General features: G+C 40.7%; 1 protein-coding gene and 1 long non-coding RNA gene across 3 annotated transcripts in view; both read left to right on the top strand.

Annotated features, from left to right (window-relative positions):
* Positions 1 to 9,497, top strand: part of LOC121629049 (WD repeat-containing protein 37-like) — a 30,414-nt gene extending 20,917 nt beyond the window's left edge. For both annotated transcript variants that reach the window (XM_041968550.1, XM_041968549.1), the window contains exons 12-14: positions 6,359 to 6,493; positions 7,015 to 7,129; positions 7,212 to 9,497. In XM_041968550.1, coding sequence (XP_041824484.1) covers positions 6,359 to 6,493; positions 7,015 to 7,129; positions 7,212 to 7,343 — 382 coding nt within the window. In that variant the 3' untranslated portion in view covers positions 7,344 to 9,497. The remainder of the gene's footprint in view (positions 1 to 6,358; positions 6,494 to 7,014; positions 7,130 to 7,211) is intronic.
* Positions 9,498 to 12,967: 3,470 nt separating this feature from the next.
* LOC121629073 lies at positions 12,968 to 14,568 on the top strand. The gene is made up of 3 exons (XR_006008332.1): positions 12,968 to 12,979; positions 13,727 to 13,732; positions 14,317 to 14,568. It is a non-coding gene; the product is annotated as an uncharacterized LOC121629073 (long non-coding RNA).
* The last annotated feature ends 8,591 nt before the right edge of the window (positions 14,569 to 23,159 follow it).

The raw sequence follows: 23,159 nt of genomic DNA, 5'->3' as shown, positions 1-23,159 counted from the left end.
CGTATGAACCATGAACCGCTCGTTTCCTCCTTCTCAGCTGAACCATAAACACACGCAACAAGAGAGAAAAGCCGATCAGCTGATCACCGACAGCCGGTGACGATGATTCACGGACCAGGAGGAACCAGCTCAGTTTTTATTTAAAGCAGGAGTCGGTGTTGAACCCTCACCAGGAAAAGTGTAGGGGGATGAGGGTGAGTTAATTCCATTAAAAATGATTAACACAATTAATTACATAATACGTTAACAGCGGTAACTAGTTTATTTTTAATAAATTCTATAAAGTCTGACAGTTTAAGTTCTGGAGTCTAATTCGTCCCTCCCCCGTGAAGCCACAATAGAGAACTAGATGAGTGATGTTACTGCCATCATAAAATCTGGTTCATAATCAACATTTTCTCTCATTTACAGTATGCCTTGACAACTTAAAAACTCCTAAAGGGTTAAGTTAGAAGTGAGAATGAAAGGCTGAACTAGAGAAACCTGTAACTAACCAGCTAAACTTGTTGCTGGGAAGTTGGACCGCTGATGAGGCGACGTTCTAACCTGCGTTTTAAGGCAAACATAACCTGCACAGAAATGTTTTCCTTCTGCATGTGATGCTGCTGCAGCTCCCTCCTTTCACCTCCACCTGACATGTCACAGCAGGACTGCACCGACTTGACGTTGTTGGTTTGTTATGCTAGAGTTCGTACTGCATGGTGGGAAACGTAGTGTGGAGTTGGTGTAGCACCGGTGAAAATGAAGGCAGTGACTGTTTCAGGACCTCACATAATCAAATTTAAATTAACTTGTTCATGCACAACACTGCTCATGTATTCCATAACCATACTGATAATGCAGTTAACACTATTACTATTCAATTATGATATTATTATTATTATTATTATAAACAAGATAAATAACATCTGACTGCTTAGTATTTTAATTTAAAAAGAAATAATATGAATCCAGCATAACTATGATCAGATATTTGGTTTGTTTCCATGATCTGAGCTCGTGGGTTCATGTAGATACTGAACAACTGGGGGCCCAACTTGGAGCCCTGGGGAACTCTGGGGTGGGACCAAGGCTTTATTGGGCCCTAACCTGATTTTCCCCACTACCAGCACTACCTCAGTATCAGCAGTGTTTTACTTACACTTTTTAATATTTAAATATTATTTGTGTACCAGACTTTAATAATAATAAAAAAAAGCTCTAAACCAGTTTCAGGACCAAGTTTTTATAAGACTGCATCATGTCGTCCCAGACTGCCGTCTCTTGATTTCCTTGGTCTCTGGTCTGAAGGAGTCCTGACCTTGGTTGTCAGAGACTCTGCAGAGCATTAAGTAGCTCTGACCCCCCTCCCTCCCCCACCACTCTAAAAAGCCTTTAACCTTAATCAACCTTTTAATCAATTACCCTGTCTGATTGCCCTCCTCCTCCCCTCCGTCTTGTATTCCCAGGTGGACGTACCTGTGAAGTCAGAAGATGTCACTTTTCCTCCGTCCTCGGCTCTGATCCCATAAATTCTGCTCAGATAATTAGACCTTAATGTCTCGTCAGTTTGGATTAAAGATGGGTTCATGTGGAGAGGCTAAATGTAGAAGCAGGTCAGGTCTCTCCTTCATCCTCCAGGAGAGATCAGGAAGAGGAAGGATCAGCTGACATGGAGCTAAAAGATCCAACTGCTAAATAAGTGTTTGGATTGGACCTCAGCAGCTATGTTTACACAGTCCAACCGAAATCAATCTGATCGGAAATTCCTGCGGGCATGTTTGCATGGTGCAGGATGTGATCCCATCAGCTGTATTGATGGACAGATTTAATACGATCGCAAGGCTTTTGGCGCAGGCAGTGCTGCTAGTTCAGAAGAAGTGTTTTTTTTTTTTTTTTTTTTTTTTTTTTTTTTTTTTTAGCCTTTTGAACCCCAAAATGCTCGATAATCCCGAACTCATTCAGTTAATCACTAAAACGTATACGACACAGTCCGGTTTCATTCAATCTTTCTAATTGATTTTAATTTAATCAATGATGTAACTGTTTTTATGGAAACATTTTCCATAAAACAAATGTTTGGGAGCTGAGAGATTCTTTTCCTCCTCCTCCTCTTCCTCCTCATCCTCCTTCTCTTTCTTCTCCTTCTTATGTCTTAGTTTTACTGCAAATTAGTAAAAAAAAAAATTTGATTTCGATCCCCAGTTTTCCTGCTACTTTCTTCATCCGTGAGATAATTGTGAACTCTGTTTATTTATAATTATTTCAGAAATCAATCTGAATGTTCTGATATTCATCATAAACATGTAAACAATGATGTTATTTTCAGCTTTGTTATTGAACTTCATTCTTTCATTGCCGGAAAATCAAGAAACACTATAATGAGACACTGTTATAAAAATTTCTTGCAGTAAAACAGTGTGTTTTGGCCCTTCAGTCTTTCTGTAGTCAGACAGAATATGGAAGTTAAGATGTTTTTAATCTTCTTCTTTTTGCCTGTAAGTTTTCTAGTCAGTTTGTAATTGAACACAGAAAATTGTTGAGGTACATTTGTTAATGGATAAAGTTGTTTGAATTCCTTAAGGGCTGGAAATACCTGCTGTTAGCGACGCATCGGCGTACGTGTCATGGCTGCCACGTGTTCCTAGCATTCGTTTGGCATGTAGGCCGCTCGCGTTGACTCAAGGTAACTTGTCGCGTCAACGAGTTGCAAAATTGACGTGAACGCTGGAGGCGCTCATGCGAACAGGAGCATGAGCACAGCAGGTCTGAGGTAAACACAATGGCGGATAGTTTAGAAAACCGTCTCTCAGACCTTGTCCACAACCACCATCACCTGTATGAGTTTCCTCCCCGTCACACACTCGTACCTGAACTGAAGGTTGACCTTTTCTCTACTTCAGAGTCCAGGTGCTTTGTTCTCCCCCTAGTGGTGACCTCCAGTAATGAGTGCTTTTGGCGCTCTGTGATTCTGTCGTTTGAAGCCAGTATTTACAGACGTAGTGGAACGCTGACATGTACACTAGCCTTTTCAAGAAGTATATTCCAGGCTAACCACTAGCTTGCCAATGGTATTTTCCATAGTTGTTAGCCTTAAGCTAACTTATTGGTTTCTGTACATTTTCATGTGTAATTTTACGTGATTTCCCTGAGACAATGAAAATATTTCCAGTGAGAAACAGGTGTGTTTTCTGTATATTTGTTTAGTTTTACAATTTTCCTAAGTGAAGGTTGTAAAACGGATTCTGCCTCATATCTGCAGAGCTGTTGCAGCAGCTGCATCCTGCCACATTATTATAATCTATCATGTTCTGTTCTTAGTTTTTGGGAAAGAGTTTTTTTGTTCTCTAATGACCTGAAAGTGAGAGGAAATTGGTTCTGTTGATCTTTATGAAACTGGAATTTCAAAGTTCTTCAAGAGAAACACTTGGATTATTAAAAAAAACATCCGGGGGGTGTTGGACAGCTTATCTGGGGAAAAACAAGCAGAACGGGGCCAGAAACTCACCAAAAATTACCAGAAAGGATAAAGAAGCCCATAATGACCTACACGGGTTAAATCATGCCACGTTGGTACTATAAGACCATTACACAAGCAGCCAAGGCAGGATGGATCCATGATGTTTCCACCCTATCTGGATGTGGACCTGCTGCAGATGTTTTTGTGAATAAAAAGCTGGATGATTCCTGTTTGGACCTCATCTCTCTGAACTCATGTTTATATGAATTTAACTACAAACAAGAAGTTGCCTTTCTATCATCTCCAACCAGTCTGCCCATTCTCCTCTGATGTCTGGCACCAACCAGATGTGCTGGTCCAGAAAACTGCTGCTCGCTGGATATTTTCTCATCTTCAGACCATTTTCTGGAAACCCTGGAGATGGCTGTGTGAGAAAATCCCCGTAAACCCTTAGACCAACAGCTATGCCACGTTTAAAATCACGTAGTCTTCCTCATCCTGGTGCTCCTCTTCACCGTGTCTACATGTTCTGGAAGTTTGAGCTTCATCAGCGTCTTCTTCAGGAAGCAGCGACACATTTAACTTCCTGCAGAATAAACTGAGAAGCTGAGAGCAAAGCAGAAATGATCTTCTACATCATGTTGACGCCTCAAACGCATCTGATGGTCTGATCTCTTTCAAGTCTTCACGTTGTCGTGACAACTACACCTGTGTGAGTAGAGCTGGCTGTCGGTGAGATCATGGTGGCGTTTCTCTCCTCGGGTGGGAGGGTGAAGCTTTAAAAAGGAGAAAAATGAAGGAAATGTTTTAGAAATGAAGAAAGGGCTCAGTGTTGTTTGGGATGTACCTGCCTCGGGTGTATGTGTGTGTGAGAAACAGCCTATAAATAAATTTAACTCACTAAACTTTCTTTCTTCTAGAATAAAATCATATCAGACTTTATTTATAAAACATTTTTCATACAAAAAGCAGCACATAGTGCTTTATATAACACATTTTGAATTTATATAAAACCTTCACACAAAAGTATAAAACAAAGTTCAACAACACACCTGATCATACTCTCTCTCTCTCTCTCACACACACACACACACACACACACACACACACACACACACACACACACACACACACACACACACAAACATCACATATACACAACCCCCCACCTCTCCCCAACCTGCTCTGCACCAACATGATAGTTTCTGTCCCCTTAACTGGAACATTAATATAAAAACATAACAAGAGGTACACATCTGGCCTGACACCGAGGTGAGGAAACCATATCTTGGGGATCTGTCCACACCAGGACCACATAGGGCGTCCCCATGAGAAAGCACCGACATCAGGGCAGGCCGAGGCCCCCACCACAGCCAGGGCTGCAGTGCAGGACCCACCAACCACCCTGAACAGGGCAATCTCCATCACAAAACACTGAAGTTAAAAAGTAAAAACAAGAGTACCGACCGCCTCTCTGACAGACAGGCCTCAGCTGGTCCGGCTGGGGAACAGCCTGTCTGATGTGGTGGTTGGTGACACGGAGCACCTCAGGGTACGGGCCTGTCCCCACTCCTCTTCACCCCATACACCTCTGACTTTAAATACACCTCTGAATCCAACCATCAGCAGAAATAAGACTACTGCGGCGGTCAGATGATGGACAGGAGGAAGACTAAAGGGAGCTGGTGAACCACTTTGTGGACTGGAGCAGGAGGAACCATCTCCTTCTGAATGTGAACAAGATGAAGGTGATGGTTATTGACTTTAGGAGGAGGAAACCTGCACACCAGCCCATCAGGATCCTGGAGAGGACGTTCAGGTTGTGGACATCTATAAATACTTGGGTGTGCAGATTCTCCTTCCTGGGGCGGCTGTAGCTCAGGAGGAAGAGCAGTCGTCTTTCAACCGGAAGGTAGGCGGATCGATTCCAGGCTTCTACTGACTACATGCCGAAGTGTCCTTGGGCAAGACACTTAACCCCACGTTGCCTCCCGATGTGCCTATCGGGGTGTGAATGTGTGTGAATGGGTGAATGTGATAAGTAGTGTAAAGCGCTTTGAGTGGTCAAACTGACTGGAAAAGCGCTATATAAGTACAAGTCCATTTACCATTTACCATTCCTGAGGAATCAGATCTTTTAATGTCTGCAGCAAACTGCTGGAGATGTTCTTCCAGTCTGTGGTGGCCAGGGCCTCCATGTATGCTGTGGTGTGCTGGGGGAGCAGCATCAGCTCCAGGGAAGCAGCAGCATCAATAAACTGATCCATACGGCTGGTAAGATGATTGGACACAACCCAGAGACACTGGGGACAGAGACAGGAGGTCTCCGTCTGTCTGTCTGTTCATCCATCCATCAGTCTATCTGAATAGTAAAAGACAGATGTATAAAATGATAAATAATTAAAATGGACTAAATAAAAATATAGAAATATGTTTATATATGAAGAAATAAAAGAAGAAAGGTCTTGAGCCTGTTTTAACAACATCAGCAGTCCAGAGAGCAGGGCATTACAGTAATCTGTTCTACAAGAAATTAAATCAAATCAATCTTTAACATACCAAGAGGTACCCAAAGTGCTGCACAGGTAAAAATATAATAAAATAGAAATAAAAGCATCAGCACCTTGGTGCTGACAGGAGTGAGAAATGGTCGACTCTGGCGATGTTTTTAAGATGATAAAATCCTGTTTTTGTGACATTCCTGATGTGTGGAATCAAATCCAGCTCAGAGTGAAACAGGACACCCAGATCAAAATCTTTCCGTTTTGGTAAAATGATCTCTCTCGTCTTCAGAACCGATAACTAAAACTTCAGTTTTGTCCTGAGTATGAAAACATATCAGCAAAGCAAAGGAAAACTCTGGAATGTGATCCCAGCTGGAATGTTGTGTTTGATACCCGCCTTCTGTTTGTTCTGCAGCACAGTGACGTCCGCTGTGTTCACGGTGGGCGACAACGTGGTCTCAGGAAGCGATGACCGAACTGTCAAAGTGTGGGATCTGAAGAACATGAGGTCGCCCATAGCAACCATTCGGACTGACTCTGCTGTGAACAGGTGGGTGAAGACGGGTGATCTGAGGTGGGTGGATTGAAGCAGTTCATGATGAAGCTTAAACTCCATTCATTACATTAATGTGACCCGCAGAAGGAGAACCAGACTGTCTCTGACCAACAGGTTTCATTCTGATTTAGTCTTGATGAACAAATTTGTTGAATTCGTCAGACTACGTGGAGAATAAAATATTTCTTATCTAAAAACTATCATTGAGCCTGTTTACATGCAGACCAAAAATCTGATTATTCTAGATCTGTTAGGAACCTGCAGTGTTAGTGTAAGCTGCTAATGTAGGAGCTTGCGCTAGCTGGTGTTAGCTCCCAGTGTGGGAGGGTGCAGTGTTGCGTTAGTTGCGACTGTGGAAGCCTGTGGTGTTAGCGTTCGCTACTAATGTGGGAGCCTGAATTGTAAGCTTTAGCTGCTAATGTGGGAACCCGCAGTCTTGGTATAAGCTTATAAGCTGTTAACGTTAGCTACTAAAGTGGGAGCCCGAGTTGATTAGACTAGTTTTGATCTTTCAGGATCAGCGTTTCAGCCAACCAGAAGATCATTGCTCTGCCACATGACAATCGACAAGTCCGGCTGTTTGACATGAGCGGAGTGAGGCTGGCCAGACTTCCACGCAGCAACAGGATGGTGAGGATGGAGAGAAGCAAATGGATAAGTGCAACCATCAGCCTCTTCAAACTAAACTCTAGCTGTGTGTTTGTGCCTGCAGGGTCACAGGAGGATGGTGTGCTGCACGGCATGGAACGAAGAAAACCAGACCTGCAACCTGTTCACCTGCGGCTTCGACAGGCAGGCCATCGGCTGGAACATCAACATCCCAGCCCTGCTGCAGGAGAAGTGATGCACGCGTGGAAACTCCCAGGAGTCTAGTTTGTCAAGAACTTCATCTGCATCCAGGAATACCCCGACCTTGTTCACCTCGGAACACCAACCTCATTCACCCAGGAATACCCTGACCTTGTTCACCTCGGAACACCGACCTCATTCACCCAGGAATACCCTGACCTTGTTCACCCGGTAACTCCCCGACCTCGTTCACCTCGGAACGCCGACCTCGTTCACCCAGGAATACCCTGACCTTGTTCACCTCGGAACACCGACCTCATTCACCCAGGAATGCCCTGACCTTGTTCACCCGGGAACGCTGACCTCGTTCACAGGGTAACGCCCCGACCTCATTCACCTGGTAACCCCCGGACTTCATTCACCCGGTAATGTCCCGACCTCATTCACCCGGTAACGTCCCTACCTCATTCACCTGGTAACCCCCCGACCTCATTCACCCGGTAATGTCCCGACCTCGTTCACTTGGTAACTCCCCGACCTCATTCACCTGGTAACACCCCGACCTTGTTCACCCGGTAACGCCCCAACCTTGTTCACCTGGTAACACCCCGACCTCATTCACCTGGTAACGCCCCGACCTTGTTCACCCGGTAACGCCCCGACCTCATTCGCCTGGTAACACCCCGACCTCATTCACCTGGTAACGCCCCGACCTCATTCACCTGGTAACGCCCGACCTCATTCACCTGGTAACGCCCCGACCTTGTCCACCCGGTAACGCCCCAACCTTGTTCACCTGGTAACACCCCGACCTCATTCGCCTGGTAACACCCTGACCTTGTTCACCCGGTAACGCCCTGACCTCGTTCACCTGAGAATGCCGATCTCGTTCACCCAGGAATACTGACCTTGTTCACCTGGTAACGCCAACCTCGTTCACCTGTGAACACTGTAACCCTCTGACATGTTGATCTGTCCATCCACTCCCTTATTTAATGGCTTTCAAACAGGAAGTTGTGGAAACCAGTAAACTTTGACATTTTGTTTTTTCTTGCCAGAACAGTAGCGGAGAACTATCTTCTTCTGTTTCGGACTGTGTTGGCATGTTTGAGGCCTAAAAATGAGCCTTTTCTTCATCCTGAACTGTTACGTGTGAATCTGGTTTCTGCTGGTTTGTGTAGATGTCCTCAGTTTCTGATGCTTGTTTGAAGCTGTTCTAGATAAATATGATGTAAATATGAAGTCGTGGCCTGATCCAGTGACCTGTGTTTCAGGTTGTTGCTCACCAACAGATTCAGTGTCTTTCTGATTAAAGGACGGAGCTCAGTGGAGACAGATCTGGGATTTAATTCTTATTATTTTTTTAATATTTCCTGGAGAAATTAAACATATCACATTCAGGCCAGTTTGTCTTAAACAGGATGTGAAGGTTAAACTGGGAGTTTTGGGCCCTTAGGTCTCATTTTTAGATGCTTCCAGATTTCCAGCTTTTGTTCTGTTACTTTGTTTTATGTTTACTGAAGATTTCTGTCTTTATTTTAATCTGACGCAGAGTCAGAAGGAAAGCAATAACAGGAAACAGCTGCACTGGAATGTTGTGGTGGTGTATTGGACCTGAACATGTTGCATGTTTGTGTTCGGATCTGTGTAACATGATCCGAAGTCAACCTGTAAGTTACTGTTTTTGTTTGGACTTTTTACTTAGAAGCAGAAGCAATAAGTCAGTCTGTTTCTGTCTTTCTTAAACACTGAATCTCAGCTGTCTGGGCATGTTTGGAACCGGAGCGCGCCTGGAACCGGGCTGGACTGGATTTAAGGAAATGCTGTTTGTTCTGCTCGTGCAATAGAACCCAGTCCTGCTGTAAATCTGTGAAGATGAAGACCGGCATCCATGTTGTTTCTAAGTAGCATGAAGCTGAAAGTGGAATAAATTGCCTTACTGTTGAAGCCGTGCAGGATTCTTATCCACCCGACATCCCAGCGCTGGTTAAAGAACTAATTGTTCTCCACATATGGGATTTTTATTCCTGCAGTGTGGTGGGAGGTCTGCTGATGGATTTCATCCTGGAGGTAATGTGATCATGGACTGATAGGTTAAATTACTGTCGGACCTAGCCTTGGATGTATTTCATGTCATCTACTCCACGTGCTTCATTGTGACGCCTTCGTGGTCTCTTGACTCTTCCAATAAAAAGATGCCATTTCCTTTCTCAGGCTCTCATTTCTTTTTTATTCAACAGTCTCACATTTTATTAACTTCAGACATGTTTTCTTAAAATAGTCATGTCTGCTGTGAAAGAGAATATATCCATATGTATAAAGATTTGACTCCGAGGCGGTGACATGACTTCCTGAAATGAAACTGAGGAAAGTTTTACTCCACTTTCCCCAAATGAAAAAATGACCATTTCCAAGACAACAGCTGCAGACGTCGTCGTCTTCTGAGTTGTTCGGAGGATTTTTCGCGTTTGCAGCTGGAACATCATCAGAGCGGATGAACTTACCAAATCCATTCATTTCCACATTTTTATTTAACACCAAGTTTTCCTAAATATTAAAAACATTTTCATTACTTTTTATAAAACATCGAATCTGTATACATGATCAAAATCAGATATCTGGGAGTAATCAGATTACTGTAATCAAGCTGTTGAGGACAGACATCTAGTTGGAATCAGGTCGACCGGAGCTGGACACCTCTGGTTTAAGTGACCATGTAGACCGCATAATCTCATTCTTTATCAGATAATGGGCTGGTTGGACCGGGGCTCTATGCAGCAACCCATCTGGAAAACGTGACCGTACCACATGACCATAAAACATGGCAAACCAACACAGCAGCCTCCAAGTTATTACACTGAGATAAAAATGAAACAACTGGAGCTCATGTCAACGTAACACATGTAATAATTTCACCATCCTCTATGATCTGGATTTGTTTCATGCAAAGAACCACAATACCACTTACTGGCCTTTCCTCGTGTTATCCACGACCACCCAAACCCTAAATAATAATAATAATAACAATAATAATATGTTACGTTTCTAGCTGCCTTTCAGACCCTCAACACAAACAATAAGAAGGAACAGAAATGAAGTGGGAACCCACAATTAGGATCTGGATCCATCAGATCATGTCCTGGGTCAGTACTGAAGGGGTAGGCTCTAGCCTACATTTATTTCTGCTACATCCAAATATTCCCGTTTCTTTTATTGGCTCTGAATTTCTAAGCCCGTCTTGTTATTGTCAGACTGTTGGCATTAAAGTTTTGACAAAGTTTAGTATATGTGAGGTTTAACATTTACCAGATTGCTGACCTTTATGTTGCACCTTAACAGGTAAGTAACATTCTGTGTGCAAGATGCTTCTAAGGATTCATGTAGTTCACAGCAACAATGCTGTCTCAGTACTCTGAACAGTCTGGTATTAGATGTACTCGGAGCAACAAGGACCAGGAAAACCTCTTTGTTCCAGTAGGAACTGGATCAGATCTGCACAGCGTTCAGTAGCCTTTAGCCCATTCTTTCAGACAGAACTGTTTTAGCTTGCTCACATTCCCTGGATGTGTTTAGTGGAGGACTTTTTCCAGCGCATAGCATCTCTTCTGGGTTAGGGTCTGGTCCCTGACCTGCCCACTTTAATCAGAGATCATTTATTATCATCCATCCTCTCTGTGTGTGGAAGAGATACCGCAGGTCTTTCCTCCCTGCTGCTGTCACACTTTACAATGAACACATGGAAACTGAATTTACATGTCTATGTACATTTTTATGTACATATTTTTTACTGTACATACTCACCCTGCAACCAGATACTGGACATATTACTGTGTGTGTGTGTTCTTGGTTGGTATCACCTGCTTCTGAACCTGTATTGTTGCAACAAAGCAGTTTCCCCACTGAGGGACTAACAAAGGTTTCTGATTGTTATTTGTCCATGTTGGTCAGTGACTATGAATGCTACTAAACACACAGTTAAGCAGCGACATCGAACCACTACAGAAGGAATTCTAGTCTCCCTGTACATTGACATTGCCCTGAAGAAAAATGGGATCTCCTTGGCATCAATCACATCTGCACTGACAAAGGAAAATGCTGCCAGATCTTCCACCCTTGCAGTCGTCATGGAAACAAACTTGTCTGATGTGGCTACGCTGCTTTTATTGTCCACCCCTGACATTGCAAAGTTCTCTGACCATGACTAATGTGAGATGCTGCGGTCTTAACATTAGCTTCTAATGTGAGCACACGTCTTAGCGTAAGCTACTAATGTGAGAGCACGCTGTCTTAGCGTTAGCTGCTATTGTGGTAACCTGAGGTCTTAGTGTTAGCTGCTATTGTGGTAGCCTGCGGTCTTAGTGTTAGTTGCTAATATGGTAGCCTGCTGTCTTAGCATTAGCTGATAATGTGAAAGCATGCGGTCTTAGTGTTAGCTGCTATTGTGGTAGCCTGTAGTCCTAGCGTTAGTTGCTGATATGGGACCCCGCGGTCTTAGCATTAGCTGTTTAAGCGAGAACCTGTGGTCTAGCATTAGCTGCTAATGCAAGAACCTGTGGTTTGTTAATGTGGGAGGCAGCGGTCTTAGCGTAGCTACTACTGCAAGAACCCGCATTCTTAGCGTTAGCTGCTAATGTGAGAACCCGCTGTCCCAACATTGGCTGCTAATGAATGAACCTGCAGTCTTAGCATTAGCTGAAAATACTAGAACCTGCGGTCTTAGCATTAGCTGCTAATGTCTTTGCCACCTTCAGGTTTCTTTCCAGTAAACTGCATCAGAAACATTGTAAAACCGAGAGAAACTTTGTCACCTGGATCAGCTGACAGGAAGTGATGGTTATGATGTAGAAACACTGATTATTAAGTTAGATCCTACAATTTGCTGAAGAATGAAGTTTAGATTTAGATGTCTCCACCTGTTTCAGTCTCAGATGTTTGTGTTTACCTGGTATTGGTGGAAGTTCCTTTACCTGTCATCAATTTATTAACTACTGATCATTAAATCTAGATGGATGGTGGCACAGTGCGGTGGAGGTGAGGACCCAAATGCAGGACTCAGATGGAATGCTGGAACAAATTATTTAATCCAAAAACTCCAGAAACACGGGAACCACAAGACAGGGGAAAAATCGCAAGGATCTGACAAAGTGAACTGAAAACCAAAGGGGTATAAATACACAGAGGGACTAATCAGGAATGCAAAAATCCAGAACATGACAATAAGCCAAGAACATAAACCAATGATAATGGCAGATGGATTAAAACCTGCTACAAATTGTCGGCTTCAGCATCATATTTGAAATCAGATCTATGATCCATTTATCTGTGTGGATTAATTTCGGATCAATTAATATATTCTGGGTTATTATAAAAGGTAGATGTCCAAATATACAGGATTCATTCATTTAAAGGGCTAGTGCACCCTAAAACGCTGCAGGGATCCATTCTGGGGCCTGTGTTCTTCTCATTATACATGTGGCCTTCAGGAGCGATTATTGAACTCCAAAATCTGTTGTTTCTGTATGCAGATGGCCAGCAAATCTATCTTGTAGTCACTCCCAATTCTCCAGTTAATTTAAACTCCTTTGATGGCTGCTTAAAGGACATTAAACATTGGCTCTCTCAAAACTCCCTCCACCTGAAATCCACCAGCCCAGCAGAGCTTTATGTTCTGATGGTCAGCATCTGTTAGAGGTGCCTTGGTCCAGATCCAAGCAATGGGGGGATCAGTTCTTTTCAGTGGCACGTCCAACATCGTGGAAAACTCTTCCCCACAAGCTCCGCACCCACACTGATCTGCCTCTGTTCAAGGCCAGACTGAAGACCTGTTTATTTATAAGGGCCTTTTGCTTGTAGTACTTTGTTTTAATGTTTTATAGTTTTAGTTTTCTCTGTGTTATCTGTTAGTTTTAGTCGATTTTGTGCTTTAACACTTTCTATTTTATTTCCTTTATGGGTATTTGTAATTATTTGTTTTTATGATGTTAAACATCTTGGTCAACCTGAGTGTTGTAAGATGCTGGAGAAATAAATGATTGTTTGATTGATGGATGGATGTCCAGACGTGCAGAAACGTTTAGTCATAATGTGTAAATTTACACTTACACATATAATTTACATGTTTATTAATATATAATTACATTTGAATAGTTGAATTTGTCATTTTCTTTATTTATTTCTGTGATAAAAGTGAAACCATCAATAATTATCAACACACATGAATCTTTGGTTTTTACGGGGCTGAGACCAGTAAATGACCTTACTTGTTTTCATTCAGTCCTGACGGCTCATCCTCTAGGACATATTTAAGTCCTTCATGATGATGACAGCTGATAAATGTCGGGTTTATTGTATGCACGAATATAAAACAGAAACCTGATGCTTTTCTTTATTTTTAATATTATTTTACTTTTTATTTAGTTTATATTAATTTAGTCTAAGATCAAGGTTAAGAAGTTATTATTCTCAATATATATTCACATAAAAATACATAAAAAATGATAAAACGTTTTATTTATATAAATATTCTATAAAACTTAATCTGTATCTTGTTTTATTACTGAGGCAAACTTGGTAATTACAATGTCTGGATATGTATTGACTACAATGTATTTATTTATATTGCAGTTAGAGAAAGTGTGCTAGATGAGTGGCTCATTAACAAATAAAACAAACAAATAAACCCTCCTCATCCATTCCACGCATGAAAGGGTTAAAATGAGGTAAAATATTCAGTGTTACCGGATAAATGTTTGAGTAATAACTCATCTTTTCTGTCACAACAGTGCAGCAGGAGCAGGTTCGGGATTTTCCTGCAGAGCGATGTTGAGGTGAACGTCTCTTCCTGAACCCTGAAGTTACCTGGATAAGAGAAAATCCAGCTTCCTCAGATATGATGATGACAGGATGATGAAGAGGACTGTTTAGATGCAAGCTGTGTTTGAAACAGAACATTTATTGATCCATTCATGGTTCAGATGCTTGATAATCTTCTTGTTAGAAGCATTGATCAATTATTCATGTTAATTCAGAAGTTTAGAGAAAGTTAAATAAAGTTCACCTGGAAGGTTTTAGAGGATTTTAGCTTCATTCTGACGTCATACAGGAAACTGAACATCCTGAACTCAATGTGAGACGTTCAGGTCTCCCTAAGGACAGAGAACTTTCCTTTTCCTTAGCCATTGTTTATATGAACACAGTTAAATTGGACTGATGTGGATCACGTATTGGATTTGGTTTGGTTAGATTAGAATTGGACTACAATGAACTGGATTGAATTGGACTGTCTAAAAGTGAGGTGACTTTGTTGTGAATTGGTGCTGTATAAATAAAGCTGACTTGAATTTTAACAAAGGATCCTCTGCTGGGATTCAAACCCGGTCCTGCTGCATGGAGGAGGAGCTATAGCCTCAGTTTACAGTCTGGCTGCTAATGTAACCTTAATTATTGCTTGTGTAACTATGAATATTGCTTGGGTATGTTTGGTTCCTACCCACCCCCTGTTTTGGGGGGAAGAGAGAGAACGTGGGTTGTTGTGAGTGATTCTGAGAGAGAGTACCGAGGCACTATACTGTACCGATGCTGTCCTGCCGTTTTGCTCTATTAAAGATTATTGAAAAACCCCACCTATAACCCACCTTGATCCAAGGCCTTCAAAGCCTGGAGTTTATGCTACCAAGAAGAAAATAAAGGGTTACACTAACATCAATCATGCAAATGCGACAACAAAACCATTTTTCATTTTTCTCCATCTTGCCATCTGTTTTTGCTCATGAAGTAAAATATTGTGGTTTAGTTAGCAAGTCTTTATTGTGCTGGTAGAACCGCGCTAAGCTAGCAAGTCTTTATTGTACCTGTAGAACTCATGGATGTATTATAAGAACTGGATAACGGACTGAAAATGGCGGCCCATTCATTTCTATGGAAGTTGCTCACCCAGCGCATACGCCGAAAAAGTTCTCAGGCTTCCGGGTTACTTCCGCATATTGGGCCCATAGAGCATGCGCAGTAGTGTCACCTCCCATCATGCTTCACGTCACTGTGAACGAGCAATGCGCAGCCCAGTGACCTGATCCAGCGACGCGCGGTCACGACATTAATCTGCAGTATGAGAGCTGTACAAACTCAGATGATGATTTTCTACGGCACACGATCGGACCTCGATGTAAAGTAATGATATAATATACGTGGAAAAAGTTGTGTAGTAATTGTTAAAATGATGGTTTGTTTTAATCTGATGAATTTCTATATGGGATTCGTAATAGCCCAATATAAGTCAGTCTATATTGTATATTTGTATAATCCCGTGTCAAATTTTCACGATGACTTACAATTCCTACCTTTATTCATGAATAATTTCAGGCACGTCTTTTGTAATAAATGTTAGAAGTCCTTGTTAATGCATTATTTCATTGTGCTACCCATGCATATTCTCTTTATTTTTCTGCTATTCCCTGGATGACACCAAGATTATCAATTGCGTCTCTTAAAATGTTCCTTTCTTGTGTTTTGCCGGATTCCACTTTGTTAAATGCTGCAGTTTTTTAATTGACAAAGAAAAAAAAACTTTGTTTAAACTGAGGACTATGTTAAGGAAAACTAGGCCACTTGGGTTATCACCATTCTATATTTATTATGTAGTTATGTATTTTATGTATCGTGATTTCCGTTAGGGATTGAAAATGGTTTTGTAGGCTATTTTACCTAACTTGGCGACATTGTGTCGCTGTCATGAAATGGCTCAACACTCCCAAAATATTTAACTGTATATGTATAACAAAATATCACTGACAGCGATGCGTCAAGACTGTTATTCATATTTTATTTGAACTAACGAAAATAGAATAGCAGCTCATAAGACAAAATATTTTAATTAAAAAAAATTCTATTGCCCTCTGGGTGAACAGTGTGATTAAACTACTTAACAAAAAGTGAACTAATGTGAACCAAAATATAAGAAATTAACAAATAAAAAAAAAAGCCACCCTCACTTTCCCCGATCTATTCATGGGCTGAATCTCTCTTTACATAAAATAAACAAGTAAAACGCACTATCAGGTGGTTTAAACAGGTGGTCGTAACTACAACCTAGAGCTAATTAGGATTTAGGTCACAATACGTTTAAAAACAGGAACTATCATGCATGTAATATCAAACATTAAGAATACAAATGTATTAAGTTACTCGATATCAGAAAAAAGAAACTTAACTTTAACTTAACTTTTACGAACAGCTTTCCCATCATATTGAAGTCAACAGCCGTCCTCCTCGCTCCCGACACAGCATGACCGCGCTTCGGCAGTGCATGTGCACAGCCGTGACGTCACCGGAGAAATAGAGACTTTTCTGTGGCTTTTATGGCCTTTTGAAAAATAATTGACGGATTAAATGTCCATGAATTAAAAATATTGAATAGAAAGATTAGTAATTAGCTGTGTTTAAAGCTGAAGACGTCCTGTCAACAGTTTTACAGCCGTGTCTTTTACCATTGTGGCCTATGGGAAAAATGCTTTTTGGGCCCCATGGGATTTTTTGTTGCAGTACCACGAGTGGCCACTGGGAAAAATCGGCGTGCCGCCATTGTTCAGTCCGTTATCCAGTTCTTATAATACATCCATGGTAGAACTGCACTAAGCTAGTGAGTCTTTGTTGTGCCAGTGGCACCAACTAAGCTAGTGAGTCTTTGTTGTGCCAGTGGCACCAACTAAGCTAGTGAGTCTTTATTTTTCTGGTAGAACTGCACTAAGTAAGCGAATTGTATTGTGTTGGTAGAACCGAGCTAAGCTAGCGACACTTTATCGTGCCGGTAGAACACGATAGATAGAAGCACAATAAAAACTCACTAGAGTTTTTATTGTGCCAGTCGAACCACAGAAATTTTCATCCTGCATAGTGTGTATTTGATTGTCCAGTTAAGTGAAATTCTGCCATGTTTCTTTCGTTTTGTTGCTGTTTCCAACATTCTCAACATCTGCTCTAGTGTGTTCCTACTGGTGGAAACTCTAAAAGAAACAGCTGTAAACATTTTTTAATGTCTCTGCAGAGTAAAACATAATCCTCCTCATGTTGACTATATGCACTGTTTAGAATAATTGACTAATGCACATCCCTGCTCTTTATGGAAACAAGATTTTTCCAGATTCCTAAAATGAACAAAATTTTGTTCACAATCATTCACAATGTTTGTTATCGACAGTATTTATTTATTAGAACTTATTGATGATATTATGATAGAGTTTGAGCTACGACTTTTACTTTCCTATAAAGACTAAATCTGTTGCGGATGGACCAAGTTTATTTAGCTCATTTAGCTTATACACAAATGATCTTTTGCAAGTGTACCCAAATGTTAACATTCAAATGCTGATGATGGTTACTTTTACACATTTAAAAGAACAAGTTGCAGCTAAACTAACATGCCATGTACAAGGTGTCAGATTGGTTTGCAAAATCATGTTTAACTCTTAATGTAAGTAAAACAGTTTATATAATTTATGTCAAAAACTACTAAAAAAGGTGACAGACATTTTGATTTTGTTTGATGGGGGAGTTATAAAAGCAGTCAAGTACTTTAAATACTTAGGCGTAATTGTGGACAGTAATTTGTCTTTTAAAAAACATGTCAGCACAATAATAACAAAGGTAAAGTCCAATTTGAATAATTCTAAGAGCATCAAATGTCCACATCTGCAGGGGGTACTTAAACCAGTGTTCTCTCTCTACAAACATATGTTAAAAATGTTAGATAAAAAACCAAGTGAGTATTTTAAAAACACAACCTTCTTAATTTTGAAAACTACATTTTCTACTCAGATGTATGCCTGATGTTTAAGATGTAAATGACTTATCTGACATGGAGATCTGGTATATTTGCTTAACTGAATATAAGTCTATTTTATAAGATGAAGACATCTGTTGGTGTATTTGCTTCACATCAATATTGTCTACACTACCTGAAAAATACTTTCATAAAAAGAAATGTTCTTTAATCCCTCAGTACAATAAATCTACTACTTATATTAATCAAATTAATGAAACCTTGAAGGAAATGTGACTTTTAACAGATAACCATTATAATATATAAAATATTTATTTAATCATGATAAACCATTGTTTTATGCACATCATCATTCTTATAGCTGTAACGATTTTGAATAATAAAATCTTTATGTGATCACTTTGACTAATTGCAGCTGCATGTGACATTTGAGAAATTGTTCATTATTTAAATTTTTATTATTTTAATTGCAACCCATGGTAAAATTATTATGATCCTTTTATTCTTTATTTATTTATTTTTTTAATGGGATCTGTATTAAACTTTTTTTTGTCTGTAGAATAATATGTAAAGGTCAGGTAAACATTCAGAATGTGGTATTATGACTTTGATTAGATTTGAATCAGTTATGTAGGTCAAGTCACATGTCTGAGAAGTACAGCTCACCTTCCTCATCATCATCGCCTCTCTCTGAACTATCTGCAGCTTTGATTCTGTCACCTGACAAAATACCACATTGATTCATGATGAGGAAACACGTTTTTGGCTTAGCAACCGCTATTATCACCTTTCTTCGTGCCACAATGGCAGTTGAAAAATTATTTGTAACTTAACATTTTACATTGACTCACTCTGAAATAACTCTTGATGTCCTCCTTTTTTTTCTTTGCTCCTATAGTTCTGAAGGCAACCACCGTTTACTAGCCAGAAGCGCTAGAAAACACTAGCAAGAAACACAAGCGTGGAGCCAATCAAAATAGTTTAAATTGTTTATGAGTTGGGGCTTAAAGCAGCGAAGCTGCTGAGAGAGTGCAGTAACTCTCAGCTGTCCTGTGCCACGTAAAATGGCAGGGACAACCAGAGTTACTGGATACTAGTAGGAACCATAGACTGTACATAAATTTTGGAGCCAGCCTCTAGCCGACGAGGGGTGAACTGCAATTTTTTGCAAATCCGCATAGGCTTCACATTTTACGGCCGAGGTTGCCGCTTGGTCGCTATATATAAAGTTATGCTTTACTGTGTCTGAGACATGAGTAAAGCTGATGCAGCTAATGCTAACGCTAATGCTAAGGGACGAGCCTAAAAGTTTAAGCCCCTGCAATGTACAAATCACCAGTGTTTTCTTTTTTATTAGTGGGGTGAAGTGCTCTCCCACGTAAATCTTTGTAAATGACTTATCTATTTCTTATTTTTCATGCCTGCTACCACAAAGCACTACAATAGTCATGATTGATGGTTTGTCATGATGGATGTGTGGTCACAGTTGTAGTTGTAGCTTTGCTAGTCTCCCTAGCACAACATGGCAGTTGTGATCATGTGATCATTTAATCTAACAAGGTGACCACCATGTAGTCTGATTCTGGCATAATTTTGTCAGTGAGGATATATGTGTGAATAATTTTTTCCTCAGTCTTTCCTTGCTCACTGGCTTTGATCGTGATGTTTTACTACCTCCCAGCCAGCATGTCCGTATGTGGCCCACAGGGGTTAAATATGGTCTATGTGGGTACTGAGTGGGCATGGGCTTGAACTAGGCAATTGTTGTAGGTCCTATGTGGTTTTAGTAACGTGGGTCCCATATGCAAAGCCCATGTGGGCCTGCTGTATGAGCCTCATAAGGGACCTAGACAGGTTAATTGGGCCTGGGCATAAACAGAGCAAAGTTAAATAGGGCCCAACTTTTTTTTATAAAATGGGCCCCACATTGGGGAGCCGGTGTAGGCTGGCTAAATGAGCCCTATAAAGTATAAATGTGGGCTGAGTGAGTTTGGGCTGGAGCTGGGTAACATGGATATGGGCCCTATTTGGAACCCAGTCAGAACCCATTTGAGGCCCAAATGGGCAAACACTGGTGAGGCCACCGTGGAAACTGCGGACAAACCCACCTAGGACCCTTGTCTGCAGCCCAAATTTAACCCTTATGGGCCCCATATAGACTGCTGGGTGGGCTCTTCTTTTCTTATAACGCCAGATTTTATCACCAAACTACTTTTTAGTTCTCTGACATTTTCACGTCAATGTATGTAAAACGGGAGTCGTGAAGGATGTAATCTTTATTGCTAGAATTCACTGGTAACTGGAAGAAATGAGCCTCCTGGAAGAGGCTAAAACTGGTGAACTTCCAGTATTGCAGAGGCTGTAATGTAGTGTAGAGGCGATATCTTCACTCTCAGGCTTGGAGTCTGGTTCAAACTAAATGGCTGAATTCTGTAAGCTGCTGCTCAGTCAGGTGTGCTCACCATCACTAAGCTTTTGATGTTTTGGAGTCGAACGCACTGTGCATGCACTGGGCCAGTCCCCGTTCCGACTCTGGCCTCCCTGCGACCAATCAGGGGTTAACATTATTTAAATTTGTCAAAAGCTTGCATGAACTCTCACGAGACATAGTTGTGGTATGAGCAAAGGGTCAGAACAAGCTCTATGTTTAATTTTTTTTTATTTAATAAGTATTCAAAAAATATTTAAGGACACTTGGAGGACAGTGGATACATGAAAAAACTAGGTGATGACACCTTTAAAGTAAAAAAATAAAGAAGTGTTGGGATCTCTTTCCTGGTAAACGTCTCTGAATGCTATGTTTCCTTTTTCCGGGGGCCTGTTGCACAAAACCAAGATAAGGAATTAAGCTGGGATATGTTGATCATCCTGGATCAACGTATCTGTGTTCTGGTTGCACAGAAGCAGGATGGGGGAAAGTGGGATGTGTTGTGGCATCAGTTACCATGGAGCTTTATTCTGCAGAGCTAGCCTGCTCCAGACCAGGCTAAGTTCCAGAATCTATTTAATCTCATCCCTTATCACAGTCAGCAGTCACCATGGAAACCAATATTTATTCTACTGCCCGCTACACATTGTTATCACATTCAAATTCCCACTGTCATTATTTAATCATTTTAGATCAATGATTTTACAATCATTAGATCATTTAGCCCAGAGCTCCTTTCCACTGAGAAAAAAACAAAACTATGTACCAACTTTTTTTAGCCAAAACATTAAAACAATTAGGCAAAATATTAATGCCACACAGTCAAACATGAAAATTAGTCTGTGTCTAAAAACTAGAAATACTTGTATTGTTTTGTCACAATTTAATATGGTCGATTTAAATACCCTACAGGAAATAGTTTGGCATCATCAATATGCACTCTGGAGATGATACCATCTGAATTTTAAAAGCAGTTTTTACCTCAGTAGAAAATTATCTCCTACTGATAGTTAACAGCTCGCTGACATCAGTTACTAAAGATGGCTGCCATTAAGCCCCTCCTCTAGACGCCTCTATAGTGAACAACTATAGGCCTGTTTCTTACCTCTTTTATATCCAAGATTACTGAAAAAGTTGTATTTCACCAGCCTCATGACTTTTTAAATGAAAGTGGAAATCTGGATAAATTTCAGTCCGGCTTCCGACCTCATCAGGCCGGAATTATTTTGTTACGATCGGTAGCTATGAATCCGAGCGAGTGGCCATGGCTTGTGGAGTCCCCCAGGGGTCAGTCTTTGGACTTATTCTGTTCAACTTGTATCTGCTCCATTTGGGTCAAATATTACAGAACCATAGCATTAATTATCAAAGTTATGCAGATGATACACAACTTTATGTGTCTTTGTCACCAGACGACTGCAGCCCAATAGACTTACTGTGTCAGTGTCTGGAGCAAATAAACACCTGGATGAGGGAAAATTTTCTACAATTAAATGAAGACAGAAGTGAGATTATTCTGTTTGGTAGCAAAGAGAAGAGGGTCAGCATTGGTAAACACCTGGAGACTCGGGCTCTTAAAATCACCGACCAAGTTCGTAACCTTGGAGTGTTGATAGACTCAGACCTGACTTTCAGCAGCCACATCAAAGCTGTCACTAATAAGCTTTTTACCAGCTCAGAAACAACAGAATTAAAAATTTAGTCTCCCAGAAAGACCAGGAGAAACTCATCCATGCATTCATCTCAAGTAGGCTGGTTTACTGTATTGGTCTTTTAACAGGACTTCCTAAAAAGAGCATTTAACATCTGCAGCTCATCCAAAATGCTGCTACTAGAGTTTTAACCAGGACTAAGAGATCTAAACACATCACACTAGTTTTAAAATATTTACACTGGTTTCCAGTCAGTCACAGAATAGATTTTAAAACCCTTCTGATTGTTTACAAATACCAGAATGGTTTAGGCCCAGAATACATCTGTGATATGTTCAGAGAATATAAACCTAGCAGAGCTCTTAGATCCAAAGACTCTGGTCAAGTAGTCCAGGCCAGAGTCCAGACTAAACATGGAGAAGCTGCATTAGCTGTTATGCTGCCAGTGGAGATGAAACTTTCACCAAACATATACACTTTAAATCCAGGTTAAACATTTCTTTACTCATGTATCTATGCATGAAATTTGCATGCTGACTTTTAACTGATCTTGCTTTTAATCATTTTAATGTCATTGATGATTTTATTGTGATTCTTTGCTGTTTGCTGCCCTTTACTACTTTTAACACTTTCTTTGCAGCATCTGTAATGCTTTTAATGTTTAATGTACTTTGATTTGTCCTGGACACGAAATGTGCTGTAGAAATAAACTGTCTTGCCTCACACTTTTCCACAAACTCTATATAAACTCCACATCTGTCATGACCTGCGTGGAAGGCCATGACAAAATGAAGAAAGGACACGCCAAATGATGCAAAAATGTATTTTATCATAAAAATAACTATAATGAAAGTGTGGAGTGTAGCAGTGGATGGTCAGTGGTGAACAGTGATGGGAATAACAGCATTACTAATTGCGTTACTTTTTTCAGTACCGGGTAATCTAACTAATTACTCTTTCCAAGATGGAACGCACTGCAGCTTCTCTCTCTACGAGTGAGACAGTGTTTTCTGTTCT

The sequence above is a fragment of the Melanotaenia boesemani genome, chromosome 18 (assembly GCF_017639745.1).
Source record: "Melanotaenia boesemani isolate fMelBoe1 chromosome 18, fMelBoe1.pri, whole genome shotgun sequence".
Lineage (NCBI taxonomy): Eukaryota > Metazoa > Chordata > Actinopteri > Atheriniformes > Melanotaeniidae > Melanotaenia > Melanotaenia boesemani.
This window is presented reverse-complemented; position numbering and strand designations above follow the sequence as displayed.